General features: G+C 31.7%; 2 protein-coding genes across 3 annotated transcripts in view; one reads left to right on the top strand and one right to left on the bottom strand.

Annotated features, from left to right (window-relative positions):
* LOC134687447 (synaptonemal complex protein 1-like) overlaps positions 1-990 on the bottom strand; it is a 37,201-nt gene extending 36,211 nt beyond the window's left edge. For both annotated transcript variants that reach the window (XM_063547754.1, XM_063547755.1), the window contains exon 1: positions 892-990. The gene's annotated coding sequence lies outside the window, so the exon portion shown is untranslated. The remainder of the gene's footprint in view (positions 1-891) is intronic.
* LOC134687448 (DNA mismatch repair protein Msh2-like) lies at positions 968-26,242 on the top strand. The gene is made up of 26 exons (XM_063547756.1): positions 968-1,072; positions 6,506-6,555; positions 7,235-7,270; positions 7,568-7,655; positions 8,146-8,291; positions 8,670-8,780; positions 9,466-9,552; positions 9,857-9,980; positions 10,209-10,295; positions 11,915-11,973; positions 12,424-12,544; positions 13,556-13,669; positions 13,969-14,105; positions 14,548-14,664; positions 15,126-15,240; positions 15,763-15,818; positions 16,042-16,131; positions 17,043-17,214; positions 17,714-17,839; positions 18,163-18,258; positions 19,200-19,264; positions 20,078-20,245; positions 22,278-22,369; positions 22,938-23,092; positions 23,953-24,134; positions 26,058-26,242. Exons 1-26 carry the CDS (start codon positions 1,036-1,038, stop codon positions 26,217-26,219), a joined length of 2,793 nt encoding a protein of 930 aa, XP_063403826.1. The 5' UTR covers positions 968-1,035; the 3' UTR covers positions 26,220-26,242.
* The last annotated feature ends 463 nt before the right edge of the window (positions 26,243-26,705 follow it).

Below are 26,705 nucleotides of genomic sequence, written 5' to 3'. Positions count from 1 at the left end.
TTAATTCTTAACTATACTTAACTACGAATTTTATAACTCTCAGCTTAGTCTGAGATTACTCTGACATCCAACAAATTTTGTAACTCTGATCTTAGTCTGAGTTTACTCTGACATCCAACACCTGTTTTGCCAGACAAGCTGGGGGCTGTGGGACGTCAGAGCCCGTCCCATATAAAAAAGTGGATATTTGCCTGTCCAAAATAGATGTGCTGCTTTGTCGCTTCTGGTGCCAAATAACGGTCTTTGAATTATATAAATCGGGTATCAATTTGTTCATTTTTCATTTACCCACTTTTGATATTGGACAAGCTCTGACTTCCCACGGCCCCAGCTTAGGTGTTGGGTGTCAAATTAATCTCAGCTTTGACTATTTTTTTAAACTTCACTCAGTCACAATCACAACTCAATACCAACTAACTGACTAATTTGAACTATACATCTTATCGCTATTAGCCTACTCAGCCCGCCAACCCGCATACAACAATCACTTTTCCATTGTGGCGTCAGATATTTTGTTTTATGACGTCAAAATTTTACGGCAGCCAGTGTGTGATATCCAGTAATGGCAGACAAATAGCGATAAGGTGTATTTATTACGCATGTTTTGATCAGTCTGACAATCTATACATCTACATCTACGACATAGGGAATGCTTTAGTTTAAAGTATTGTGCAATGTGGACACTTGTCTGTTTTCAGGATACTTTTTTTTAAATAATCTGCATGAATAACTGAAATTATTCATACGTCTGAAAATAATTTGTCTGGGCTGATGTCCCTCTCCCTGTTCAGAAACAGTGTTTTATTTTGATTGCACATTGAAAATTTTAAACTTTTGTTTTCTAACATGCAATTGTGAAGCTCAGAATCTTGGACAGGGAAAATATAATACCGTCAAATGAGATACAAGGTACGTCTTCTCATATTTTCTTGCTTGGCAATCAATTTCTGACTGAACAGCTTGTCGTCTGCTGTAAATAATACTCTACGCATGTCGTATCGGAAATAAACATCCGGCACATTATTTCCCGCGAAAATGGCTGAAGTTCAACCAAAACAAGAACTACAGTTAGGTAAATAACACGTAATAAAGGAGTAATAATAACCTAAACATAATCCCGGTTACACAGAATTTACCAAAATAAGATATTGTCATGTTGATTTTTCCTTGAAATTAAGGATACTTTTTAGTGGCATGGACCCTCCCCCTTTTTTTTTTTGCTTATATTTATTTTTTTAATCCCGTCGTTGCCCTCGTTATTGCATAGTAGCTAGTCAAAGGGAAATACTGCGTTGTTCTTGTCAATTACATCAATTCCCCAAGAATGTCCCTAAAATTTGTTTCTGTCACTTACTTTACCAAACAGGTTTGGAACAAACCCCCTGTATGGTGATTATACCTGTATAGAGGGATAAACCTTCTTTAGAGGGATAAAATTATCCCTCTATAGAGGGGTATTTGTGTTTACACTGGATTTAAAGAAAATTAGGGCAGAATGGCATTTTCTAATTATATTGGCTATAATCTCTAGCAGTAGGTGCATCAACATCTGCACTTTACTAAAAATTGGGATAACCTGTTTTCTGCTAAAGTGACAAAACTTGAAATCTATTGTATACCTATCTGAACACCTGATCAACATCAAAAGGAATAGTTGACCTTTAAATTTCATGTTAAATCTAACAATAGAAATTCTGTTCAGTGAGGCATAAGTGAGTATAATTTACCTGATCATCACAGCTTTCAATCATGGTGAACAATAGATTTTATGTTTAGTCAGATAAGCAGCAAACTGGGCATGTGCATATTAAACTAAGTACATCAATTGGTGCATCAACTGTTGCAGGTCACTGCCATAATAAGTAGAGAATGCCATTATGCCCTGTTTTGATTTAAATCCAGTCTAAACAAAAATACCCCTCTATAGAGGGATAATTTTATCCCTCTATAGAAGGTTTATCCCTCTATACAGGTATAATCACCATAGAGAGGGTTTGTTCCCAACCTGCCAAAAGGTTTTCTCATGCTCAAGCCGTCAAGGGGTCTGTAGCTCTGTGGCCGAGTATTCTAAGTAGTTATACTATTAGAGGTCAGTCATTTAAAGACATATCAACTGTGTCGTTTAAGGTGATGCATTTGCATCTGCAGATTTATACAAAAACAGTGTGTGATCTGGATCTTTAATTTTATGTACTTTTAATCATAATGCAAACGAGCAACTGCATGACTAATCTATAATGCAAAAATTAACAAAACAATTAGGAAATATCGAGTTTTTAGTGGAAGAAGACGTCAAGTCTTCTGAAGACTTGAGGGGCCGACCCTTGGCATTGAGTCTCTGTATGCCGCATTCATTTCGTATATTACAATTTCAAAACAACTTAGATTCCTGACACCGATTTTTACACATGATTAGGCATTTGAATCATTTAATTTGTAAATTATGATTGTAAAACAATCACTATCGTAAATATGACCCTTTTATTTATGTAAATTATTAGATTTCATCTCATCCACATGAACGTTATGTGTTTACTTGTAACAGGATGTTTTTACTGTAGATATTTGTATTACGCATGCGTGAATTTGGTATCGGGACAACTCGCCCTGTTTACAAGTTCGCCCTTGAAGTTACGAATTTGCAATCCTGCAGACAAGAAGATTTTATTTTTATATAAATAAAAAGAATATATAAAGTGTTGTCTTTATTCATGGTTTTCCTTTGTCATGTGAATTAGATGCCCTTCGTAACATACATGTGAACCTCCCGGCGGGAGAACAAAACTCCCGTTTTCAGGGGTCTCCTCCCGTTCTCCCGTTTAGGAGAAAAAACTCCCGTGTAAGAAATATTTCATGAATGAAAATTTTCAGACGCCATATTTAATAATTTCTTACTACTGCACGGGTGTAATTGACACCTGTGTTAAATTTTACCTGAACATCAAAGAAGATGTATAATTATATGGCTTCACTTGACAGCTTGGGTGTCAAACATACTGGTAATCAACGATGTTTACCTCCGGCTAACTGCCGTTGTGTTATCAAAACGATGTGTATTGGGAATATTGAAATACTTTTTTGTTACTTCCCTTTGTTTTAGCCTGTTTTCAGTTATTTTGCTTTTAAAAATGTAAATTGTAAAAAGACTATAAATGATTTACATTTTAATCAAATAATCATAAAATGATGTTAATTAAATGAATTTAAATGATTTTGGACAAATAAAAAAAATAAAATTTATACATTATTTTAGCAATCTAGACCTCCTTTCAAGGATTTCATTGAAGTTTATATTATACATTTGTTTCTGATTCATTAGAAGTCAACATACAATATGTGCAACTATACTACTAACTGACTAAAAGGTCTAGTTGTCAAATTTATTCCTAGTTAAATTTTGAAATTTAAATGTGTAAATGTTAGTTTATATTAGATTTTATTGTGTAAGCTAAGAAATAGCAAGACTTTTTACACGGTTTTTAAGTCTTTTTAAGCTTTCTACAAATATGACTTTCATAATGCTTAAAATCCATGCAGTACTAGTGTTAGTGTATGTTATTTTTTTAATTAATTTACGATGTTGCAAATATACATGTGGAGCTTATTTCTTTCTTATTTGTCTAAACATTTACAAATGATAAGGAGATGGAGACATGAACAAAAATATATACAGATAAGATATATAAATATAATGATTCATTTGCAAGCAGTGAACACAAACAAAACAAAACAAGAAACAGATTCTTCTTATTATTTTATTTTATTCAAATAGAGAGGCAATAAGGGAACTATAAACATTACAATTTGATGGAAATTTGAAGAAAAAACACAATTTCTACATCATTTGGTTACATTTACGACAAAATTTATGTCGATTTAAAAACATGATGTTTTGACCATTCAGTACTTAATAGATGCATAGTTCTTGGGGAAAAGTCTTATCAAATAATATGAATATAAATGACTTTTTTGTGCTCATTTTTTACAGTGGGTTGTGATGATCTTCCAGTTAGGTTACCCTCATTTTGGAGTGTTGTTCCCAACCTGTTAAAGGTTCATCTTTGTGCATTATTCAAAATTGGAAATTTCAACAAGCATCTAATATTCTTAATCTGGAAAATAAACCCTTTCATAGCTTCATGCATATTTTTTCTACCGATTTAATATATAACTAGAATCATGCAAACAGACTTAAGGAAAAGGCATGTAAGTTCATCATACAAATATGACACTTTTTCTAGACAATCCAGATCTTGCAAAATACGTCGCTAAAATTGTAACCTTTAAAATTGTTGTTGTGCAGTAAAAACCCATATGGGAACTTTCAAAAGTTGGCGGGTATGTAACAAGTCTTACTACTTTTATGCTCCATTTATGGGCAATATGTTTTCTAGTCTGTCCATCCGTCCTGCTTCTAGTTATAAAGTTTATGGTCGAGGTAGTTTTTGATGAAGTTGAAATCCAATCAACTTGAAACTTAGTACACATGTGTTCCTCTTGATATGATCTTCTTAATTTTACTGCCAAATTAAAGATTTTACCTAATTTTCATAGTCAACTGAACATAGAAAGAGATTGTACGGATGGGAAATCCATGTACTTATGACCTTTTCTTGTTTGAAGAAAAAAATACATTTTAACAATAGCAGCCTGGGTAAGTGGGGCTGCTTTTATGGTAATTCAAGTTACTTTTTATTCACCTTCTTCCACTTCAGAGCTATCAGCTCTTTGATTGTGGAACATGTAATCCGACTTTTAAAGATATTCAGGACAGTTGGATCAGTTTACAGGCATGATAGGAGTGAATACGGTAAAATCGTTTATGTGTGTGCTAACTTGTGCTCATGTAGAACCAAATTGTTATTTGACAAATAGAGTGATACTCAGTACTGTTTTATTAAATCTACATGTATTTATATGACATCTGAAGACAACTTGTGTTTCTATTACCTCTTATGATAACATCACAGATGGATAATATTCAAAGTTCCTTACATGTATATAAATATAAACGATATTAAAGACAACAACACCCATCAATTACTGCATGGTGATTAATTTATTGTGGTCGACATGTTTCGCCAACATGTCGACCACAATAAATTAATCACCATGCGGTAATTGATGGGTGTTGTTGTCTTTAATATCGTTTATTTGCTTTTATAGTGAAAGACAACTGTGAATACCGCGTGGTATCCACCCGCTATAACCCAACCGCACGATTACCACTTCAGGTGTTGGTTCACCATTTTCCAAGTTGATGTATATAAATAGTACATTTGATTTTTCATGTGTGTTTATTCATGTTAGATCTTGAAATATTTTTTTGACTAGATTATTAAAGGATTGTGTACAATGTTTGTGTACCTGCCCTACATGGGCTCGTTTTTAAGGGCATGTAAAAGTAGTTGATAGACCCTCTTATTATTAATATTTTTTGGGGAAAGACGGCTTCAAGCCATCAATCCCCTATGGGGTTGACCAGAGTGACATTCCCTCACATCATTCATTTTGTTTTTATAGTGTAGAAAACCCCCAAACAAATCTTACTGAGATTGCTGAGATGGGGAGACTCAAATGAATAGATTGGCTTTAAACACTTTTTTACACATTTCCCTTCTGTTTCTCTGGAAATTATCGTATATTGAGCTCTCCTTTACACAATTTAGTTTTCTTTTACAATCCAAAAAAATCAGTGTGACGAGATATTCTTGTGTATAATTTGGAAATTAGTATGGCGTTTATTATCACTGAACTAGTATATATTTGTTTAGGGGCCAGCTGAAGGACGCCTCCAGGTGCGGGAATTTCTCTCTACATTGAAGACCTGTTGGTGACCTTCTGCTGTTGTTTTTTTATTTGGTCGGGTTGTTGTCTCTTTGACACATTCCCCATTTCCATTCTCAATTTTAAATATATCCAACCTACATTTTATTTTATAGTGACGTCATACACCTTATGGCTAATCCAGGTTGACCTGGCCGCTTGAACTTTTGACTTCATTTTTCCATTGTGGCGTCAGATATTTTGTTTTATGACGTCAAATTTTTACAGGAACCTGTGCAACAGGTGTCCCTATATATTGTTAAATTTTGGGGCCTTCACATTGCTTTTGATAATGCCTTTAAAACAACTCGTGCAATTTCCTTCTCAAAACATAAGATTTTATTTAGGCATGTCTAGATAAGGATATTGTGTATGCAATAGAAGTGAAACAATGATAATCCAGTACTGTATGATACTGGTCATTGCTAATTTTTAAACCATCTGAAAAATTTTCAAATTGAAAATGTTTCAAATTGCATTATAATCTTGTAAAAGTGTGTGAAAGATCTGTTAGAAATGGGATGTGGTGATTGTGTTAAAATTAAATTTACAATGTCATCAATGTACAATAGATATATCAAGCAAACTGCAATAAAACAACAAAGTGATAAACTATATCAAAGAATGAAGCAAGTTTCCCTTTTTGTCATACTATGTACAAGTATTCATTATTTTGTAGATACCTTTCAAGAGCAAGGCTTTCTATCATATTACAGACACCTTCCAGAGGTATGTTTCGTGCAATAGTATTAAAATGACATAAACATTTGTTGTAAAATAATCTTTTTATTTCATTCTGAAATTAATTAAAATTGTTATTAACATTATAAGCATTTATATATATACATGTACATGTTATCTTTTTGGTTGTATATTACATTTCTTTCATCACTTATACTTTTAAGAACCACTTGCTGTTTGACTCTAAAAATTCTTTTGGCACTGAGTCACTGAGCCTAATAGGTGTTTTTTCATACACTGCCCAATTTACTGAAGATATTTAGCAATGACTTAATACAATTTACGGTCTGGAAAAAACACCTGTTGTTCTATGAAAAGAATTAATAATTAAAATATGGCACTGTTAGTGGAAGCTGAAAGATTAACGAGAGGAAATGGACACATAGTGTGTGCATTCAAATCTGAATACATTACATGTGAGATTAAAAAAAAAATTATCAGGGGAAATCTGACATTTAAAAACAAAATTTGTCTGTAAAAGCTTGCAATATCTATTTTTGCAATTTTGTATTGTTAAAATTAGATACATCCTATATACCTCTAATGTTGATGTAGAAGGATACAGACTAATAAAGACTTTTCATTTGAGGAGATGCATGTGTATTATCAGTAAGTAATTGTGTAAAATGACTCCTTATGATCCAGATTTTGTTTGTTTTTGTTGTAGAAATCCAGTACGACATTAAGAGTATTTGATAGAACAGTGAGTAACAATAACTTATTGTATGTAACTTGTAAGAAAAAACTCATACATTTGTAAACATTTGTAATTTCCAATTTGAATTAAAAGTACATTTAAATAAGTCAATTGCATTTGACAACTTTGCTCCATTTATGGACCCTATTTTTTTCGGTCTGTGTGTCTGTTCGTAACTTTTAATTAAACATTGAATTGTCTCACACTATCACACATGTCAAATATAGAACGTTTGAATCATACTTCATGAATTGTAGAAGTATACAGCAAACCTCTTGAAATATTAACTAATTTATATTTCAGGATTATTATACTGTGCATGGAGAAGATGCTGTTTTTGTTGCTAAAGAAGTTTTTAAAACTACTGGTGTTATAAAGTATCTTGGATCAGGTAGTTCATTTTTATTCAGGATAAAAAAAAAAATTCAATGGCTATGTTGATGTGTAAGATTTTCTATGTAACTCTCTCAAACTGATAAAGTGGAAGTAATATTTTATATGTTAACTTTGAAAAGCCAATCAATATACACATTGAAAACAACACTTAAAAACTTTGTATCATTTATATTATTTCATAACAACTTTTTATTACAAATCTGTTCCAAAGGAGAGAGGTTATTGGTTACCTCTGTTTGTCTTGTCTGTCCATGTTACATTCAAAATGAAATATTTCTTCTGTTAGAAAATTAGTAACACATATGGGATATTTGTTATAGGCATAAAAAGACAAAATTCAGAGGAACAATTTCCTAACCAGATAAAAGACAATTCGGCTGAAGGGGACTTTTGCATAAATTTAGTATTTGTTATAGTTTTCAATAAATGTTATTTCAGATTATGATGAATGCTGAAATCTATTATTCTGAAAACTATTATTCTAGGTGACAGGAAAGTTGAATCAGCTGTTTTAAGTAAACTGAACTTTGAATCGTTAGTAAGAGATCTGTTGTTGGTTCGGCAGTATCGTGTGGAGGTCTACAAAAACAAAGGTGGTGCCAAGAATAATGAATGGAGTATTGGTTATAAGGTAACAATAAAAGAAATGACAGATGCATAACTATTGTGTTTTTAAAAACCATGAAAAAAATAATTCTGATTAAATGGGGAGTATTGATTGCTTAAAAAAAACATCAATGTTATCATTGATTTTGCATATGTATTGAGACTAAATGACATTCTTACAATATTTTTTTTTTTTTTTAAATTCTGTAAATATATTAATCAACCTTTTGCTGTTTTCCAACTTTTTGTTTAAGATTTTGTTGTTTCCAATTTTACACAATAGTATGAAATATTTTATCAAAAATGACTGTAAACAATTACATTGCCAAAATCTAGCAGTTTAAGTGTAATGAATTCACCTTTGTGTATTGTTAATTTTATAATTTACATACTTTGTTTTTAGGCCTCACCTGGTAATCTCACTCAGTTTGAAGATATTTTATTTGGTAACAATGATATGTCTGTCTCTGTTGGTGTTATTGCTGTGAAGCTTGGATCAGATGCAGGACAGAGGGTAAAATACATATTATTCGTTATGCAATTAGCTTTTAGTTAATGAATGAGTGTAATATTTTTTCTGTCTATGCAGAAATAACATAAAAAATGTGATGCACACTGAATATCCTGCATATCAGGTTATTTCAAAGTGTGCACCACATCTTTTATGTTATTTTGATCACATGACAAAATTATGTCAATGAGCTGATAAACAAAACAACGTCGGCCAATCAGAAGACGCATTATATCCAAAATTAATTTATTATTCATTAGACCTTACAAATCACAAACATTTACCTATACCATGTACCTGACATAAAATATATAAAATACATCAATTAAGAAAACTAATTACAGTCTTCCACTTAATGAATGAACAAACAAAACAGTACTGTGGATTTATGCAATGTTATAATTTTTTTGAATACTTGATTTCCTGGTTTTGTGAATATTTGCATACAATCCTGTAAGAATATGTACTTTGTTGATCAGTTAAATTATGGTTTACATTTACCCACAAAATCAACACAATTTGGTATCCCATGAATCATAAAGAATTCACAGTATGTTAAACATGATATACATGTACATGTACTCAGTTCCAATTTTAATGAGTTTAAATTATTTTTTTAAATCTTATATCAAAGAATAAATTCTTGTGAACATTTATTTTGTGAAAGTTATTTTTACCCCTTCTTCAGATTGTTGGAGTTGGTTATGCTGATGCAACACTCAGAAAGTTCATGGTCAGCGAGTTCACAGACAATGACCAGTTCTCAAACTTAGAGGTAATATTCGTTTTCTTTATTCCAGCAATTTTACATTCTTAGGTGATTCTTTTCAGAGGGATGCTACAAATGTACATGCCTTGAAATAATTAATATGGCGACTGAAGTGGTAAAAAAAGATTATCAAATGACTTTTTCAATATTCCAAATAGGAGGTGTTGAGTATAGGTCAATCAAACAGCAACCAAACAGCAAAAAAACCCAAATCATCTTAAGGTTAACATATGAGTAATGAATTGTAAATTTTATGCTATTCAAATGTATATTTTGTTTTATTAATTGCATTTACCTGTTTCGGTTTTAGGCTTTAATAGTACAACTTGGACCAAAAGAATGTTTACTTGGGACTGGTGATTCTGCCATAGAGAATGGTAAACTGAAGCAAGTGTTGGATCGTAGTGGACTCTTAGTTACAGAAAGAAAGAAAAGTAATAAAGTCACTTAATACTGAGAATCAAATTAGTGTAAATATTAAAATATTTCTTGGACATTCAGATTTTTCTCTTTGCTCACAATAGTTGTGCTGTTGAATTTCACTTAATCTATCTTGAATCTTCGTCAAGATTCAACCTGCACAAACAAATATCTAGGTGGGTAACTAGTCTACTTAAAAATAGGCATACCTATTTAATTGTAACCACTACTTATTTTTTTAGGTGATTTCTCAACCAAAGATACTGTACAGGATCTGAACAGACTTCTGAAATTTAAGAAAGGAGAACAAGATAACAGTGCTGCCTTACGTAAGCACCTTACCAATGTCAATGTTCATACAGAGTATTGGCTAGTTGTGTGTCATGCATGTACTTTTCATCTTTTAAATTGTAAATTTCACTTCAAAGTTTGTCTAGTGATTCGTAAAATGACACAGTTCTGTAAGGAATACATCAGGCTATCTTGTTTATAGTTTGGATTCAAAATGAGTAAGGACTGTAATTGTTTGAATTTAGGTGACGTTTTTTTCTCACTATATTAGATTTGTACCCCTTTATATTTGGAAAAATTGCTGAATTTTTCATTTCCATTCTCTTAAATTTGCCAAAATCAAATGTGAAACTTATACCTGTTCCGGACCATATGAGTATTTGGACCATACACGTATGGTCATGACCATATGGGTATATACTCATATGGTCCGACCATACGCGTATGGTCGGGGTAATTAACACTCTGTTACAGTTTACTTTAAATACGTCTCAACTCTTCATTTTGTATGACTATACTGTATGATTAAAAAGACGCTATCATATAGGTTATTTTATATTAATTTATATAATCGTAACAAAAAGATTTGCTATAAAAAAAAGAAGTTTCAAATAGTTAATTTTATTTACTTGTGAAAACTATAATAAACACATTTTATACCAATGGTCATTGCCGATGGTCATTACCGATGATTATTACCGATGTGTTATAACGCGTGAAAGGCAATATGTCGACTTAAAAAAATATTTCAAAAAATTTCTTAATGAACTGTTACACAAGAAGTCAATTGAAAGTAACATAGTTTATTTAAGTTGTCTCGTAAATATGGTGCATTGCAGTCGTGTTAGGATATTTGAGATCAAGAGCTTCTTAAAACATCGTAGATATATCGGAATGGCCCAAGACCTCGGTATGAATGTACGCAGCTGCGAAAAGGCTTACTTTTCATTCCCAAGCAAAAGATGTAAATGAAAAGGATCGTGCACAACAAGGACTAGTAAATGCAAAAAAGCTATGATACCGTGTGGAAGTAACTGTCACCTCAAGCCTACATGCAAGAATGTAATTAGCAATGAAAACTAACTAGGGCATCAATATTTAATTTTTACGTAGTCTTTAAAATTAATACATTTCATGTAACCATCATTGCTTTTTAGATAGTTTTTGTATTGATACGTTTATAATGTTATTTGAAAAAAAATACCTATATGGTCCAAATACTCATATGGTCCGGCCCGTTAATAACCAAACAATTATTATACTCATATGGTTCGACCATACGCGTACGGTCGGACCATATTAGTATACGCGTATGGTTCAAATACTCATATGGTCCGGAACATACCCATTCCTTATAACTACATAACTCAGATCAAATTTGAATTTTGTTGTTGTCACTTTTACATTTCTTAAGTTATATCCCTTTATAATGTTATATGCAAGTGGCTACATCATCTGTGTCCTATGGACACATTTTCTACTGATTTAAGTTACTTCCTTAAGTTTGATGGCTTATTTTAGGTTTCCTTCATTCCAAATTATTTCTACTAAAACTTGCCTTCTTAACTATTTTATCATGGAAGAACACAATTTTCAAATGTAAATGAGTAAACAATTAAAATGATATTATACTAAATGTGTCTCAAACTTTTTACAGCAGAAACAGAAAAAAATCATGCCATTGGGGCACTTGCAGCTGTGATCAAATATTTAGAGGTAAAAAGCAGATCAAAGTATTTATAAACTCGTAATTTGACTTTTGAAAATAATTATCTTTAAAAGTAAGAGTTTGAGTGGTCTTCATGCTTTGCATGGCACAATAATAAAATTTACATTTGTATGGAAATTTATCCTATTGATCATGGTATCATGCAATTTGAAATTGACTTTGAAGTACTTATCTTAATTACTTATTTCTCTTTTATTACTTGGACTTACTATGTCAGGCACTCAAAGTCTGGCCTTCAGTTGTCTGATGGTTTTAGGTATTTATTTCTTTACAGTGTTAGATTCTAAATGGCTTAACTGTTTTCAAAAGCTTAACATACATCTACCAATCACATTTGCTAGACCAATTATAAGCTTACAGTTCTTTCTTTTAGCTTAAATAAAGTATTTTCACATTTTTTTCTGTTTTGAACTAATGTTTCCAGTCTTTTGTTACAGCTTTTATCAGATGAAGGAAACTTTGGTCAGTTTTCTATATCCTCTTTTGAGTTGGGACAGTATATGAGGCTGGATGCAGCAGCTGTGAGGGCTTTAAATCTTCTACCAAATACAGTGGAAGGTATATAATCTCTTGCTCAAGATTTTAATTGATGTTTATTATAAAGCAGTAGAGAAATTTGAAGGTGCGAATTTGTGAAAGTTGTTAAAGGACAAGGTACGATAAAGCCTTTTTTGGCACCCCTATTTTCTTACAAAATCTGTTTTTGAAAGCTACTTATTATGTTTAAATATTCCCTAATGCTTGAAGTTTTTTAGAGTGAACTTCAAAACCAATTATTTTAGCAACTGGGTGAGGTGAGCGGGCTAAACATTCTGCTATTATTCAAATTTGTTATTATTATTCACTTTCAGGTTTCAAGTTTTTAAGTGCCTGCGCCAACATTACTCAGGATTTTTTTTATTCGAATGTCATTAGAACTGTTTTTGCTGTCTAAATCGATGTTATTTTCTCTGAGTCACCTAGGCGCACCCTATTAAATTTTAAGAAACAATGACCAAAAATCGTAATTTTCCCTTTTTTTTTGTGTTTTTTGTGCCCTTTAACACCCTAACCTCACCCATTTTCTGATATTAAAGGTTTTTAAGTTCTGCCAAACAAACTTCAAACCTAAGGGAATATTTTGACATGATAAGTAGCTTTCCAAAACAGAATTTGAAAAATGAGAAAACAGGTGGGCCAAAAACAGGCCTTTTCTTACCTTGTCCTTTTATGGTTTGGAGAAAATATTTGAATTTTTCATTGAGACAACATATCAATGACATCTAGAACTCAAAAGTATAGTCTTCTTTAACAATCGAAACATGTCTATGCATTATATCATGACCTACCTCTACCTGAATTGTAAGAAGTTTGTAATTAGTTTAATACACTTCTTTATCAATGATAAAAAAACATTAAGATGTAATACAAGACCAGCACTGATGAGGTTCTAACCTTGAGATAGGTTCATATAATTTATTATTTTTCACAAAATACACAATAACCTATAGCTATAGACAAAAATATTTTCATTTTTTTATTTTTCAACATTTGTTTATAGTATCCATTACATTTTGTTTTAATTTTTAGGAGGAAATAGAAATCATAGCATACTTGGTCTGTTAAATAGATGTAGAACAGCACAAGGTCAAAGGTTATTGGGCCAGTGGGTCAAACAGCCATTGGTTGATCTTAATAAAATAGGTTGGTACAGATTGAGATTAAAGAAAAGGAAGTTTCAATTCAATTTGTAAAACCACACCATGGAAACCATTTAAAGGAAGTTTTTATCAGTTACCTATTCTTTATACCAGCCCTTCTGTTTTAAAGCATAAGATTAATGACATTTATTAGCTTGTTATTTAAGAGGAAGGTCACTGAGTCAACAGCAGTCAGACAGGCACTAGGTAAAAATGTCGGTGAACGAAAATATATTATCTTCTCTATAAAGAAATGTATAAGTTTTCTTCCAATAGTCATTATCTTTAATTTATCTATTTTAGAGGAGAGGTTGAATGTTGTTGAAGCTATGATTGATGATACAGAACTAAGACAGACCTTACAAGAAGATCAACTAAGAAAAATACCAGACTTTCAGAGGTTGGCTAAAAAATTCCAGAGGAAAAAGGCTACATTACAGGTTACTAGATATCTTTCATGGTGACAGCCGTTTGCCATTGGAATTTCTTGGTTAAATATAACCTATAAACAAAAAACTTGTAATACTAACCAAGTAAAGTAGTGTTAGGATGCCATTTTATATAATGGTAATGGGCAAATGATTTTTGTATAAAATAGAAGATTGCTGGATAAGTGGACAAATATCTCTTGTGAATTCTTATCAATAAAACAGGATGATGTTAAAATACTATCAATTCAAATACACACATATTGTGTATTAATTAAAGCTTTTGTGGGCACACAAACAAAAAATGTGGGACTTCTTGCAATCTCAAGAAACACTGATTATAAAACTAACTGTTTGTCTTTACCACTCTTCTTTGTTTTTGCAATTCTCATAGTATACATTTCTGATTTTGCAATCATATAATCAATTTAAAGACATATGTCATGTATTTTAGGACTGTTACCGAGTTTACCAAGCTATTGAAAAGATGCCATACTTACTGGAAACATTAGAGTGTCATGAAGGTCCAAACAAACATTTGTTGATGGAACTGTTTACAAACCCTGCCAAGGTATGTTTGAAATAAAATCATTCCATAACTTTGTTCATTGAGTTTACCATTGTAGAACATTATTAAAGGATATTGATAGTGATATGTACTGCGATCAAGTGATTGTTCCCATGACTGTTTTGACAGATGCTAAATTTGAAATGAAATGTATCTGTTTACACACTGTTTTTGATTGACAAAAAATACAACAATAGGCGTTGTCCTGATGTTGGATCAAAACAAGTTGTGAATACGTAGAAATAAAATAGTTCCTTAAATTTTCTACCTTAATTTAAAAAAAAGCCATTTGCCAATGTTATAAAAAGAATAACTATTTTATTCAATATTCAAATTTTAAGAAGTAAACCTTATGGTAGAATATAAATGTTCCACTTCATTCAGCATCTGTGGATAAAGCAATGAAAGTGGCCCTAAATTTTAATGTTATATTGTTTACAAAAAGTGTATGTTGTATATTGTAGGAATTACTGATGGACTTTGCCAAGTTTCAAGAAATGGTAGAAACCACAATGGATCTAGCACAAGTAGAGAACCATGAGTTTGTAATCAAGGCAGACTTTGATGAAGGATTAGCAGGTTAGCAATACAAATCATGTTCTATAAAATTGACTATGAAATGGGGAATGTGTCAAAGAGACAATAACCTGACCAAAGAGCATAAAACAACGGAAGGTCACCAATGGGTCTACAACACAGCAAGAAAATCCTGCACCTGAGGCAGGCTTCAGCTAGCCCCTAAACACAAATTTGACTTCCCTTTAAAGACTCAGCATTTTAAAACTCTTCATAAGTAAAATAAACCATGAAATAAACAATTATTTTGCACCTGTGTTAACAATCATAAATGCATTATAGTCCAGTTGGTATAAAACCATGCATTTCTTAAATTTATTGAAAAGCTCATCAAATTGCATATTCAAAGGTCTCATATCATGTTTCAGTGGTTACAATAAGTTTTTAGAATACCTATGCTTTGAATGATGTGTGGGGGTAAGCTTGTAAGAACAATACATGCATTCTTGTTTTACTTGAATTGGATGTTTTAGTAAAATCATCTATAGACTTTTTTATCAATAGTTGTTATCTTTGTCATTTCAGCTTTAAGGGAGAAAATAGACAGCTTAGAGGATGATATTAAATCACAAATGAATAAGGTAAATAGATATAGGAAGATGTGGTGTGAGTGCATTTTAACATTCTTTTCAGATTTTTGTAGAAAAATAGTATTCCAAGTATTAAAGAAATAAAAAATATTCTCTGACATTTTTTACTTAAGAAATATAAGCACTGAATAAGACATACATTCTGACAAATTACTATTCCCTCTGTGTATTATTTAGGTATTAAAATGTAGATGATTGATTTTCTGTTTTACAGGTCGCCAGAGATTTAGGTATAGAACCAAACAAAGTTCTTAAATTAGAGAGTAATTTACAGTTAGGATACTTCTTTAGAGTGACTAGAAAGGTAAGATTTAGTATATTTATTATTATACCCCACTTTAAAAAGGGGTATACTGATTTACCTCTGTCTGTCCATCCATTTATTCATCAGCCTGTCGGTCCCATGTATATATATGTCGCATTTTTTTCAGGAACTACTGGACAAGAATTTCTGAAATTTTGTTACAGGGTTTATATAAGTAAGTTATACCGTTTGATGTGTTTTCAGATTCATTACTCAGCAACTTTCTTGTTTACCGAACACTTTTATCATTTTACACAAGATAGCCAAGTTAAAACTTTCGTCACATTTTTCCTTAGGAATTACTAGAAAAGGATTCCTGAAATTTGGTTTCAGGGTTTATACAAGTCGGCTTTGCCGTGTGATGGGTTTTCAGATTCATCACTCAACAACTTCCTGTTTACTGACATATTTCAGCAGGGTATCATCAGTGAGCAGTAGCTCACAGTTTAACTTGTTTTTATCCAGTTAGTTTTATTTCTGTAACAACAAGAGCATATAGAGATCGACAAATTCTGGATAGCTAATGGTAGGAATGTCACTTCTCTAGATGTTATCTATATGTCAGCTTAGGGACTCCTTCCATCTGTAAATGACTGTGGAGTTGTATACTTTTTGATGAATGAGAAAAGTTGCTTTTATGGATACATGGTTTTGTGGCTTTTACAATCTTCATGCAAGCTAACAGGAAATATTCATTCTATTACAACACTTAAACTTGTGGTTCAAATCTACCCACTAAATCCATGAAAATTGGTATCCCATGAATGATAAATTTATAGTTGAAAATTCACAGCTTTAAGTTTTCACAAAAGTATGTCAATTTTGAAAGAATGATGATCTATAAAGAAAATATTTTTTTATAAGTTGATTTAACATTTTAGATTTGAAACTTTAAATTATGGTATTTTCAGGATGAAAAAGCATTGAGAAACAATAAAAACTATATGATAATTGATACAAAGAACAATGGTGTACGATTCCACAATAATGCTGTACGGAAATACAATGAAGAATATCTACAGTGTAAAGAAGATTACAATGACCAACAGAAAAGTGTTGTCGTGGAAGTCACTAATATTGCTGGTTTGTAGGCATTTTTTGGCATTATATAAACTTTTAAAGAACTTACCCAGATTAACAAAGTAAAAATCTGTTATTGATTTTGGGGGTTCAGCATGTGGGCAGGCATACAGGCTGGCGGATTTTATATAGCAGGAAAACATTGTTTGCAATATCACTCCTAAGAAAACCTGATAATAAATAAATATCTTTTGTTATTACAGCTGGATACGTAGAACCTATGTTACTGATGAATAATCTCATTGCACAGTTAGATGTACTGGTTAGTTTTATCATGTATATGATGTATTTTGTAATTACAGCTGGATATGTAGAACCTATGTTACTAATGAATGATCTCATTGTACAGTTAGATGTACTGGTTAGTTTTGCTCATGTATATGATGTATTTTGTAATAACAGCTGGATATGTGGAACCTATGTTACTGATGAATGATCTCATTGCACAGTTAGATGTACTGTTTAGTTTTGCTCATGTATATGATGTATTTTGTTATTACAGCTGGATATGTAGAACCTATGTTACTAATGAATGATCTCATTGCACAGTTAGATGTACTGGTTAGTTTTGCTCATGTATCAGCCAGTGCTCCCATAGCATATATCAGACCAAAACTTCTGGCTAAAGGTTGGTAACATATAATTTATAGCCTTTACTTAAACATACTTTTATTGGCTTTTGTTTTAGAGTGTGTGATAAAATCTGTCAATGGTTTCTATAGTAATTTTGATATAAATGGTATGTTAATTTGTGATTACATTTGAGCATGTATTTATCTATATCGAAATTAACTATTATATTTACATAAGAAGAGATTATGTGAAAAAGTCTAGAGAAAATGTGAGCAAATATTATCTGACATACCAATAGAGATTTTTTTACATTGCAGACTTTGTTCATGATAAATGTTCAAAAAATATTTCTGTTCAATGATCATACTTTGTTCACAGGAAGTGGTAAAATCAATCTAAAGGAAGCAAGACATCCTTGTCTTGAAATGCAAGATGATGTAGCTTATATACCAAATGATGTTGTGTTTGAAAAAGGTATTTAACAATGACCAACTGTAATTAAGTTTTTAAAGTTTTCTGTCCCTCTTAAATTAATTAAGATGTTGTTCAATCTACATTTTAAGGGAGTTTGCTTCTCAGTTTCAAAGTAATTAACTTTTCAAAACACTAGTTTATATAGATAGGGGATTATTAAAGGAATCTAAAGAGCAAAAAAATATATAGGTCACTGTGCTTGTTTTCGAGATATTTGCCATTGAAATGTTGGTGGGAAAATATTCTCTCTTGACTTTTCATAGCTTTATCATTGACATGTTTAAGTTCTCAAAAACTGTTAAAAAGTAATTAAAATTTTATAAGACTTTTACAAATGCTAATTATCATACATGTAAAAGATTTACAAAAAGAAAAATGGGGGTCACCGGGGAAAATTTTTCAAGGCATTCAAATGGATAAAACCAAAGGATTCCGAAAATCTGACAAAAAATCCAAAACTTGACAAGCCAGCTTCCTTAAATTGCTACTGAACTTCTATCAGAGTTTTATATTTGAACCGTTTCTGTTACTGAATTTTGCTTAATATTAAGAGAACACAAAGAGATTTCTGTTTTTGCATATTGTTCCCATAGGAAAGACAAATTGATGAAATCTATACTACCATAATTAAGACATAAGAAAGAAATAGAAAAGTAGAGTGTCAATTAATCCATCATGATTAAAAACTTTGATTGCTAATTTTATTTACAACTCTAAAGATAAAAAAAAGGGAAAATATTGTTTATAAATTGACGACTTCAGAGAAATCACTGTCCAAGATTTTCATAAAGAGTTGCCTCTTGATTTTGTTTCAACTATTTCTGGTTATTATGTCTTTCTTTACCCAATCCAATATTTACTTGTATTAACATAGTCAGGAAAAACAGCTTTCTATATTTTATATTTTTACTGATTATTTATTTCTTTACTATTTTCTTCAGATGAACAGATGTTTCATATCATTACTGGTCCAAATATGGGAGGAAAATCAACCTATATCAGATCTGTAAGTCATATAAAAAAGAAGATGTGGTATGATTGCCAATGAGACAACTATCCACAAAAGACCAAACTGACACAAACATTAACAACTATAGGTCACCGTAAGGCCTTCAACAATGAGCAAAGCCCATACTGCATAGTCAGCTTTAAAAGGCCCCGATAAGACAATGTAAAACAATTCAAACGAGAAAACTAACGGCCTTATTTATGTAAAAAAATTGAAAGAAAAACAAATATGTAACACATAAACAAACGACAACCACTGAATTACAGGCTCCTGACTTGAGACAGGCACATACATAAATAATGTGGCGGGGTTGAACATGTTAGGGGGATCCCAACCCTCCCCTTAACCTGGGACAATGGTATAACAGTACAACATAAGAACGAAATAAAGTATAAATATGAAAATGCGAAGATGTGGTATGATTGCCATTGAGAGAATTGTCATCAAGAGACCATATGACAGAGAAATGATAATTATAGGTCATTGTACAACCTTGAACATTAAGTAAAAACCATACTGCATAGTCAGCAATAAAAGGCCCTGATACTCATGATGTATTTGGATCATTGAGAAGTCAATATATAAAATAGATAGGGTGGCACATTCCTATTAAACAAAGTCTTTATAAATAATAATGTACAGGTATTTACAGTTGTAACTATATTTTTAACAGTGCATCTCTTTCCAAAAAAAATAAAGACAACGTTTTATACTGACTTTGTAATGACACAAAGGGAAAAGTTGCTTTTGATTTTTTTTTCTTCAAAAAATGGCTAACTAAATGTTTATAAGCTGTGAAATACATTCCAGATTGGTGTTGTTGTATTGATGGCACAATTAGGATGTTTTGTTCCTTGTTCAGAAGCAGAAATCTCAATAGTTGACAGTATTCTGGCTAGAGTAGGTGCTGGTGACAGCCAACTGAAGGGAGTATCTACTTTCATGGCAGAAATGTTAGAAACAGCATCAATATTAAAGGTAAAAATGAAGGTTTTAAAGTTAACTGATGTGTTATTTCATCATACTTTCTTATAGTCACATACGGATAAATATTGTAAAAATAGGATAGGAAATGTATCCCTGTTTCAAGGCTCAAACTTTCTCCTTAAAGCATTTGTCTTTCCATACATCTGCTACACATTTATTTCTGCTATTTACAGCTTCTTAAAGTTTACTGTGGAGCATCATTTAGATGACTTTATTTTTTCAAAAAGAAAAGTATTTTGTTAAAAAAATAACTAATTAATTGATCTTTTGTTGTTTAATTAATGAAAAGACTTTTTATACGACCGCAAATTTTGAAAAAAATTTCATCATATATTGCTATCATGTTGGCGTCGTCGTCTGCGTCGTCGTTGTCGTCAGAATACTTTTAGTTTTCGCTCTCTAACTTTAGTAAAAGTGAATAGAAATCAATGAAATTTTAACACAAGGTTTATGACCATAAAAGGAAGGTTGGTATTGATTTTGGGAGTTTTGGTCCCAACATTTTAGGAATTAGGGGCCAAAAAGGGCCCAAATAAGCATTTTCTTGGTTTTCGCACCATAACTTTAGTTTAAGTCAATAGAAATCTATGAAATTTTGACACAAGGTCCATGACCACAAAAGAAAGGTTGGGATTGATTTTGGGAGTTTTGGTTTCAACAGTTTAGGAATAAGGGGCCAATAAAGGGCCCAAATAAGCATTTTTCTTGGTTTTCCCACAATAACTTTAGTTTAAGTAAATAGAAATCAATGAAATTTAAACACAATGTTTATGACCATGAAAGGAAGGTTGGTATTGATTTTCGGAGTTTGATCCCAACAGTTTAGGGAAAAAGGGGCCCAAAGGGTCCAAAATTAAACTTTGTTTGATTTCATCAAAATTGAATAATTGGGAGTCTTTGATATACCGAACCTAACTGTATGTGTAGATTCTCAACTTTTGGTCCCGTTTTCAAATTGGTCTACATTAAGGTCCAAAGGGTCCAAAATTAAACTTAGTTTGATTTTGACAAAAAATGAATTGGTTGGGTTCTTTGATATGTTGAATCTAAAAATGTACTTAGATTTTTGATTATGGGCCCAGTTTTCAAGTTGGTCCAAATCAGGATCTAAAATTATTATATTAAGTATTGTGCAATAGCAAGTCTTTTCAATTGCACAGTATTGTGCAATGGCAAGAAATATCTAATTGCAAAATATTGTGAAATAGCAAATTTTTTTTTAATTAGAGTTATCTTTCTTTGTCCAGAATAGTAGGCAAGAAATATCTTATTGTGCAATAGCAAGATTTTTTTTTAATTGGAGTTATCTTTCTTTGTCCAGAATCAACTTAAATCTTTGTTATATACAATATACAATTTATATTCACTTTTTACTACCAACTGATAAATTTAAATGATCTTTACCATTCAGTGATAACAAGCAGTTTTTTACATCTTAATATTTTATGATGTATTTAAATGAGTAGTTATTGTTGCAAACTCCATTAGAATATTTTAATTGAGATTAGTTTTGGAATAAGGGAAAGGGGGATGTGTTTAAAAAATTGGGTTCAATTTTTCTCATTTGAAATTTCATAAATAAAAAGAAAATTTCTTCAAACATTTTTTTGAGAGGATTAATATTCAACAGCATAGTGAATTGCTCGAAGAGAAAACAAAAATTTTAAGTTCATTAGAACACATTCATTCTGTGTCAGAAACCTATGCTGTGTCAACTATTTAATCACAATCCAAATTTAGAGCTGAATCCAGCTTGAATGTTGTGTCCATACTTGCCCCAACCGTTCAGGGTTCAACCTCTGCGGTCGTATAAAGCTACGCCCTGCGGAGCATCTGGTTACTTTTAAAATACAGTGTCATTCCATTCAATATAAAGTGTCGTTTCATTTGACTCAAAGGAGCTGAGCATTTGGTCCACTGTATTATGAAAATGATTTTTTTTTGTAAGATGTTTAGGTTGTTATAATGTTATAAAATGTTTATGATATGAAATCATTGCAAAAATTATTCTTGTCTTTTTCAGTCATCTTCTGAAAATTCATTAATTATCATAGATGAATTAGGTCGAGGTACATCTACATATGATGGATTTGGTCTAGCCTGGGCTATTTCAGAGTAAGTAAAGTATAGGAGATACATATGATAGTAATAGTAAACATTTTATTGGACAATTTTTGAGTTGTATCAATTGAAACGGCAAATGTATACATGGCTTGTGTAGTGTACTGTGAACTATCTAGAAACTGATTATGCTGCCTCATATGTTGTTTTTGTACGTTGTTCAATGGGGAAAAAAATATCAAATAAATAAACTGTGGGTATTTAACAAAATAGATAAGAAGATTTGGTATGATTATCAACAAGACAACTCTCTACCAGAGACCAAATGATGTTGAAGTGAACAACTACAGTTACTTGTAGTTCCTTCAACAATGAGTTATGCTCATACTACATAGTAAGCTTTAAAAGTTTTAAAAGACAAATGAAAAAATATATTAGTTTCAGGATCACTTTGTTCTTCATTTTCTGGTACAAGCAACAAGTATTACATTTAGGATATGATGAAAGAAATTGTTCAAATATTTTAAAACTGAAAAATTGAAATTAAATCAAAGTTTATTGTTGAATTAGGAAAAGTATTGACAGTGAATTATTTATTGCACCTTTGTTTTTGTCTTTACAGATTCATTGCCACCAAAATTAAAGCATTTTGTTTATTTGCCACTCATTTCCACGAATTGACAGCATTATCAGATGAAGTTACAACTGTTAATAATCTACATGTGACGGCATTGACCACAAATGATACACTTACTCTACTATACAGAGTTAAACCAGGTACTGCAAATAAAGAAATCAATGGTTTATTGGTCAAGGTTAAGTTCTACATGTGACAGCATTGACCACAAATGATACACTTACTCTACTATACAGAGTTAAACAAGGTACTGCAAATAAAGAAATCAATGGTTTATTGGTCAAGGTTAAGTTCTACATGTGACGGCATTGACCACAAATGATACACTTACTCTACTATACAGAGTAAAACCAGGTACCGCAAATAAAGAAATCAATGGTTTATTGGTCAAGGTTAAGTTCTACATGTGACGGCATTGACCACAAATGATACACTAACTCTACTATACAGAGTAAAACCAGGTTCTGCAAATAAAGAAATCAATGGTTTATTGGTCAAGGTTAAGTTCTACATGTGACGGCATTGACCACAAATGATACACTTACTCTACTATATAGAGTAAAACCAGGTACTGCAAATAAAGAAATCAATGGTTTATTGGTCAAGGTTAAGTTCTACATGTGACGGCATTGACCACAAATGATACACTAACTCTACTATACAGAGTAAAACCTGGTTCTGCAAATAAAGAAATCAATGGTTTATTGGTCAAGGTTAAGTTCTACATGTGACGGCATTGACCACAAATGATACACTTACTCTACTATATAGAGTAAAACCAGGTACTGCAAATAAAGAAATCAATGGTTTATTGGTCAAGGTTAAGTTTTGTAATTGGGTCTTTTTCTCAGAAACTTTGAACAATTTTGTTAATGGAATTTGTTGTATAGAATGATTGCAAAATTTTCAAGTCCATCTGACAGTTAATTAGACCATGACTTTATTTTAATTGCTTGTTGATAAGTCATATTATATGTATTATGTATATTTAATGTTTCAGGTGTGTGTGATCAGAGTTTTGGAATACATGTGGCAGAATTAGCACATTTTCCAAAGAATGTCATAGACTTTGCCAAGAAAAAGGCTAGTGAATTAGAGGATTTTCAGAGCATAAGTTTGACAGGAACAGGACTAGAAGGGAATGATGAACCTGCTGTCAAGAAAAGAAAGGTGGTGAAAGAGGTAAACACTCTGTCTAAACAAAACATAGAGAAAATATAATTATTCATAAATCATGTGAATATCAATTTTTTAGGCAGTTAAGCTGCCTTATGCGAGCACCCTGGATTTGTGTTCTACCCAATAAATGCTGAAATACGTGCCATTGTTATTATCTAGCTGGATAATATGTTATTAATAACTAATTGGACAGTTTTTTCATACTTTAAATTCTGGATTACAAAAAATATTACCAGAAAAACCTTAAATGACCCAAAAGTTTTGAAGTTGCACATAGGAAATAGAGCATATAAGGAATCCTGATGTAGTTTATTATCCACTGAGCTTTTGGATAAGATGTCAAAGAACAAATGTATGAAATATTTAATCGCCGAAAATCTCTAAAGACAAGTGTTTTAGATTTCCCAAATGGCAAAAGTCGTAGGAATATTGTTTGTCCTCAATACGTAGTCAACTACGTTAGTTGTCTACAACTGTTCATGCTGATGGCAGCAATTTTAAATTAGAAGACAACTTTTCGTATTTTTTCAATTTGGAAGCAGAGGTTCAAATAAGGGGTGGACCGAGGTCTGAGTCCTTCCGACTTCCGACTTGGTTACTAGCTACGCTTGAAATGCCTCGGGGACCTTCCACTTAAAAAAAAATTAAAAAAGATAACTTTGATAACCTTTTTACCAAAGTCTCCAAATAAATGATCTCAAAACTTATCTTCATCAATATTATTCATGACAGGGATGTTCAGTTTGTTCAACAGCTAGCTTTATACAGAAAACTGCCGACAAATAATGTGTAAATTCCAGTAAAATTGTATCTGACAAAAACAAGATTGAAAACAAAATGGATGCCATGATGAAACAATTACAATATCAGATCCGATTCCGGAAGTGGGTATTAGGGTAATTCTGGGTATTGGTGATCAACTAAAAATAAAATCCAGACAGGTGACAAAATATATCTATGCATAATAAATAAATGTAAACACTAGAATTGAAAACCAAAAAATATATATGTAAAAGAAAGAAAAAGCAGATTTTTTTTTTTTAATTTTTAGTTTTTAATAGACATAAAATTTCTTTTGGAAAATGTGACATTTTTGATGATTTTCTTTTCTCTACAAAACTGTTATATCCGTGCAATAACGAATTTATAGAGATAGTATATTCATGTATTGGACAATATAACAAATTAAATAAAATATAAGGGAAGTCGCTGGGGTCACCCCACCCAACTTGTGTGTGTTTTGAGAACTTGTAAAAGATTGAGATACCAACTCCTAAACTTTAACCATATTCATTCCCGTTTGTCATTCCAAAAAGATTGAATGACATACAATGTCAATCTCATTGGCGTCACATATGTAGACCTAACCAATGTGTACTAGATTTTGCCCAATATCAGGCGACCATGGGAATGAATAATTATGGGAGCTTTGTGAAGCCACATTGCCACAGTTTTCATAATTATGTTTGCCTTGGTTTTTGGTCAACTGCCTACAGCCCTGACAGTGCTTTGATTAAAGGCTTGAATACATACATATATGCAAACCCAGGAAATCAAATATCCACAAAAATGAAAGTATTTTTCTCAATACATAAAAATTGGTATCACAGAAAAATTAATCTACCGTTAATTTTTAGTTTTATACATAAATTTCTTCTTGAAAATGTGACATTTTTGATGATTTTCTTTTCTCTATAAGGCTGTTATACCCTTGCATTAAAGAATTTATAGAGATAGTATACCAATTTGATTGAGATGGAGATTTTGCATGTGTCCCTGGTTCCCTTTTAAATAAAACTGACCTTGCTCTGTTAGAACAGCAGGTCCAATGATGTGTTTAGTAATTACAAAAAGTTTTGTTGTTTATATTTTCCTTTTCATGATGTCTTCAGAATGTAGTGGATAAACATTTTCTCTTTTTTATAGGAGGGAGAAGAAATCATTGAAGAATTTTTAAAGAAAGTGAAAGCCTTACCCATTGACTCAATGTCAGAAGGAGACTTGACTAAAGAATTGAACAAACTGAAAGACAATGTCAAATCTAAAAATAATCCTTATGTGAATGATGTGTTAGCTAGGGGACAGTGACAAATAAAGCATGATCAATATTACTTTTCTTTATTATTGCCATTGCCATTGGTTATAATCAGAAAATATCCACAGTAAAATCTTTTAAAGAATTGGAAAATTTGTTTGGTTTTTAGCTCACCTGGCCTGAAGGGCAAAGTGAGCTTATGCCATCACTTGGCGTCCGTCGTCGTCCGTCATCTGTCGTCGTAAACTATTTCAAGAATCTTCTCCTCTGAAACTACTGGGCCAAATACTTCCAAACGTTAACTGAATGTTCCTTAGGGTATCTTGTTTATAAATTGTATCCAAAGTTTTGATCTATCAACAAACATGGTCGCCATTGCTAAAATAAAACATAGGGGTCAAATGCAGTTTTTGGCTTATAACTCAAAAACCAAAGCATTTAGAGCAATTCTGACATGGGGGTTATATTGTTTATCAGGTCAAGATCTATCTGCCCTGAAGTTTTAAGATGAATCAGACAACCCGTTGTTGGGTTGCTGC

The sequence above is a fragment of the Mytilus trossulus genome, chromosome 10 (assembly GCF_036588685.1).
Source record: "Mytilus trossulus isolate FHL-02 chromosome 10, PNRI_Mtr1.1.1.hap1, whole genome shotgun sequence".
In the NCBI taxonomy this organism is placed as follows: Eukaryota; Metazoa; Mollusca; class Bivalvia; order Mytilida; family Mytilidae; genus Mytilus; species Mytilus trossulus.
This window is presented reverse-complemented; position numbering and strand designations above follow the sequence as displayed.

Bases quoted from the DNA above. Each gene is read 5' to 3' on its own strand.
- LOC134687448 (XM_063547756.1), top strand. From the start codon at position 1,036: ATGGCTGAAGTTCAACCAAAACAAGAACTACAGTTAG. The intron at 8,292-8,669 runs GTAACAATAAAA...CTTTGTTTTTAG, and splicing joins AATGGAGTATTGGTTATAAG to GCCTCACCTGGTAATCTCAC. The intron at 9,981-10,208 runs GTAATAAAGTCA...TTATTTTTTTAG, and splicing joins AGTTACAGAAAGAAAGAAAA to GTGATTTCTCAACCAAAGAT.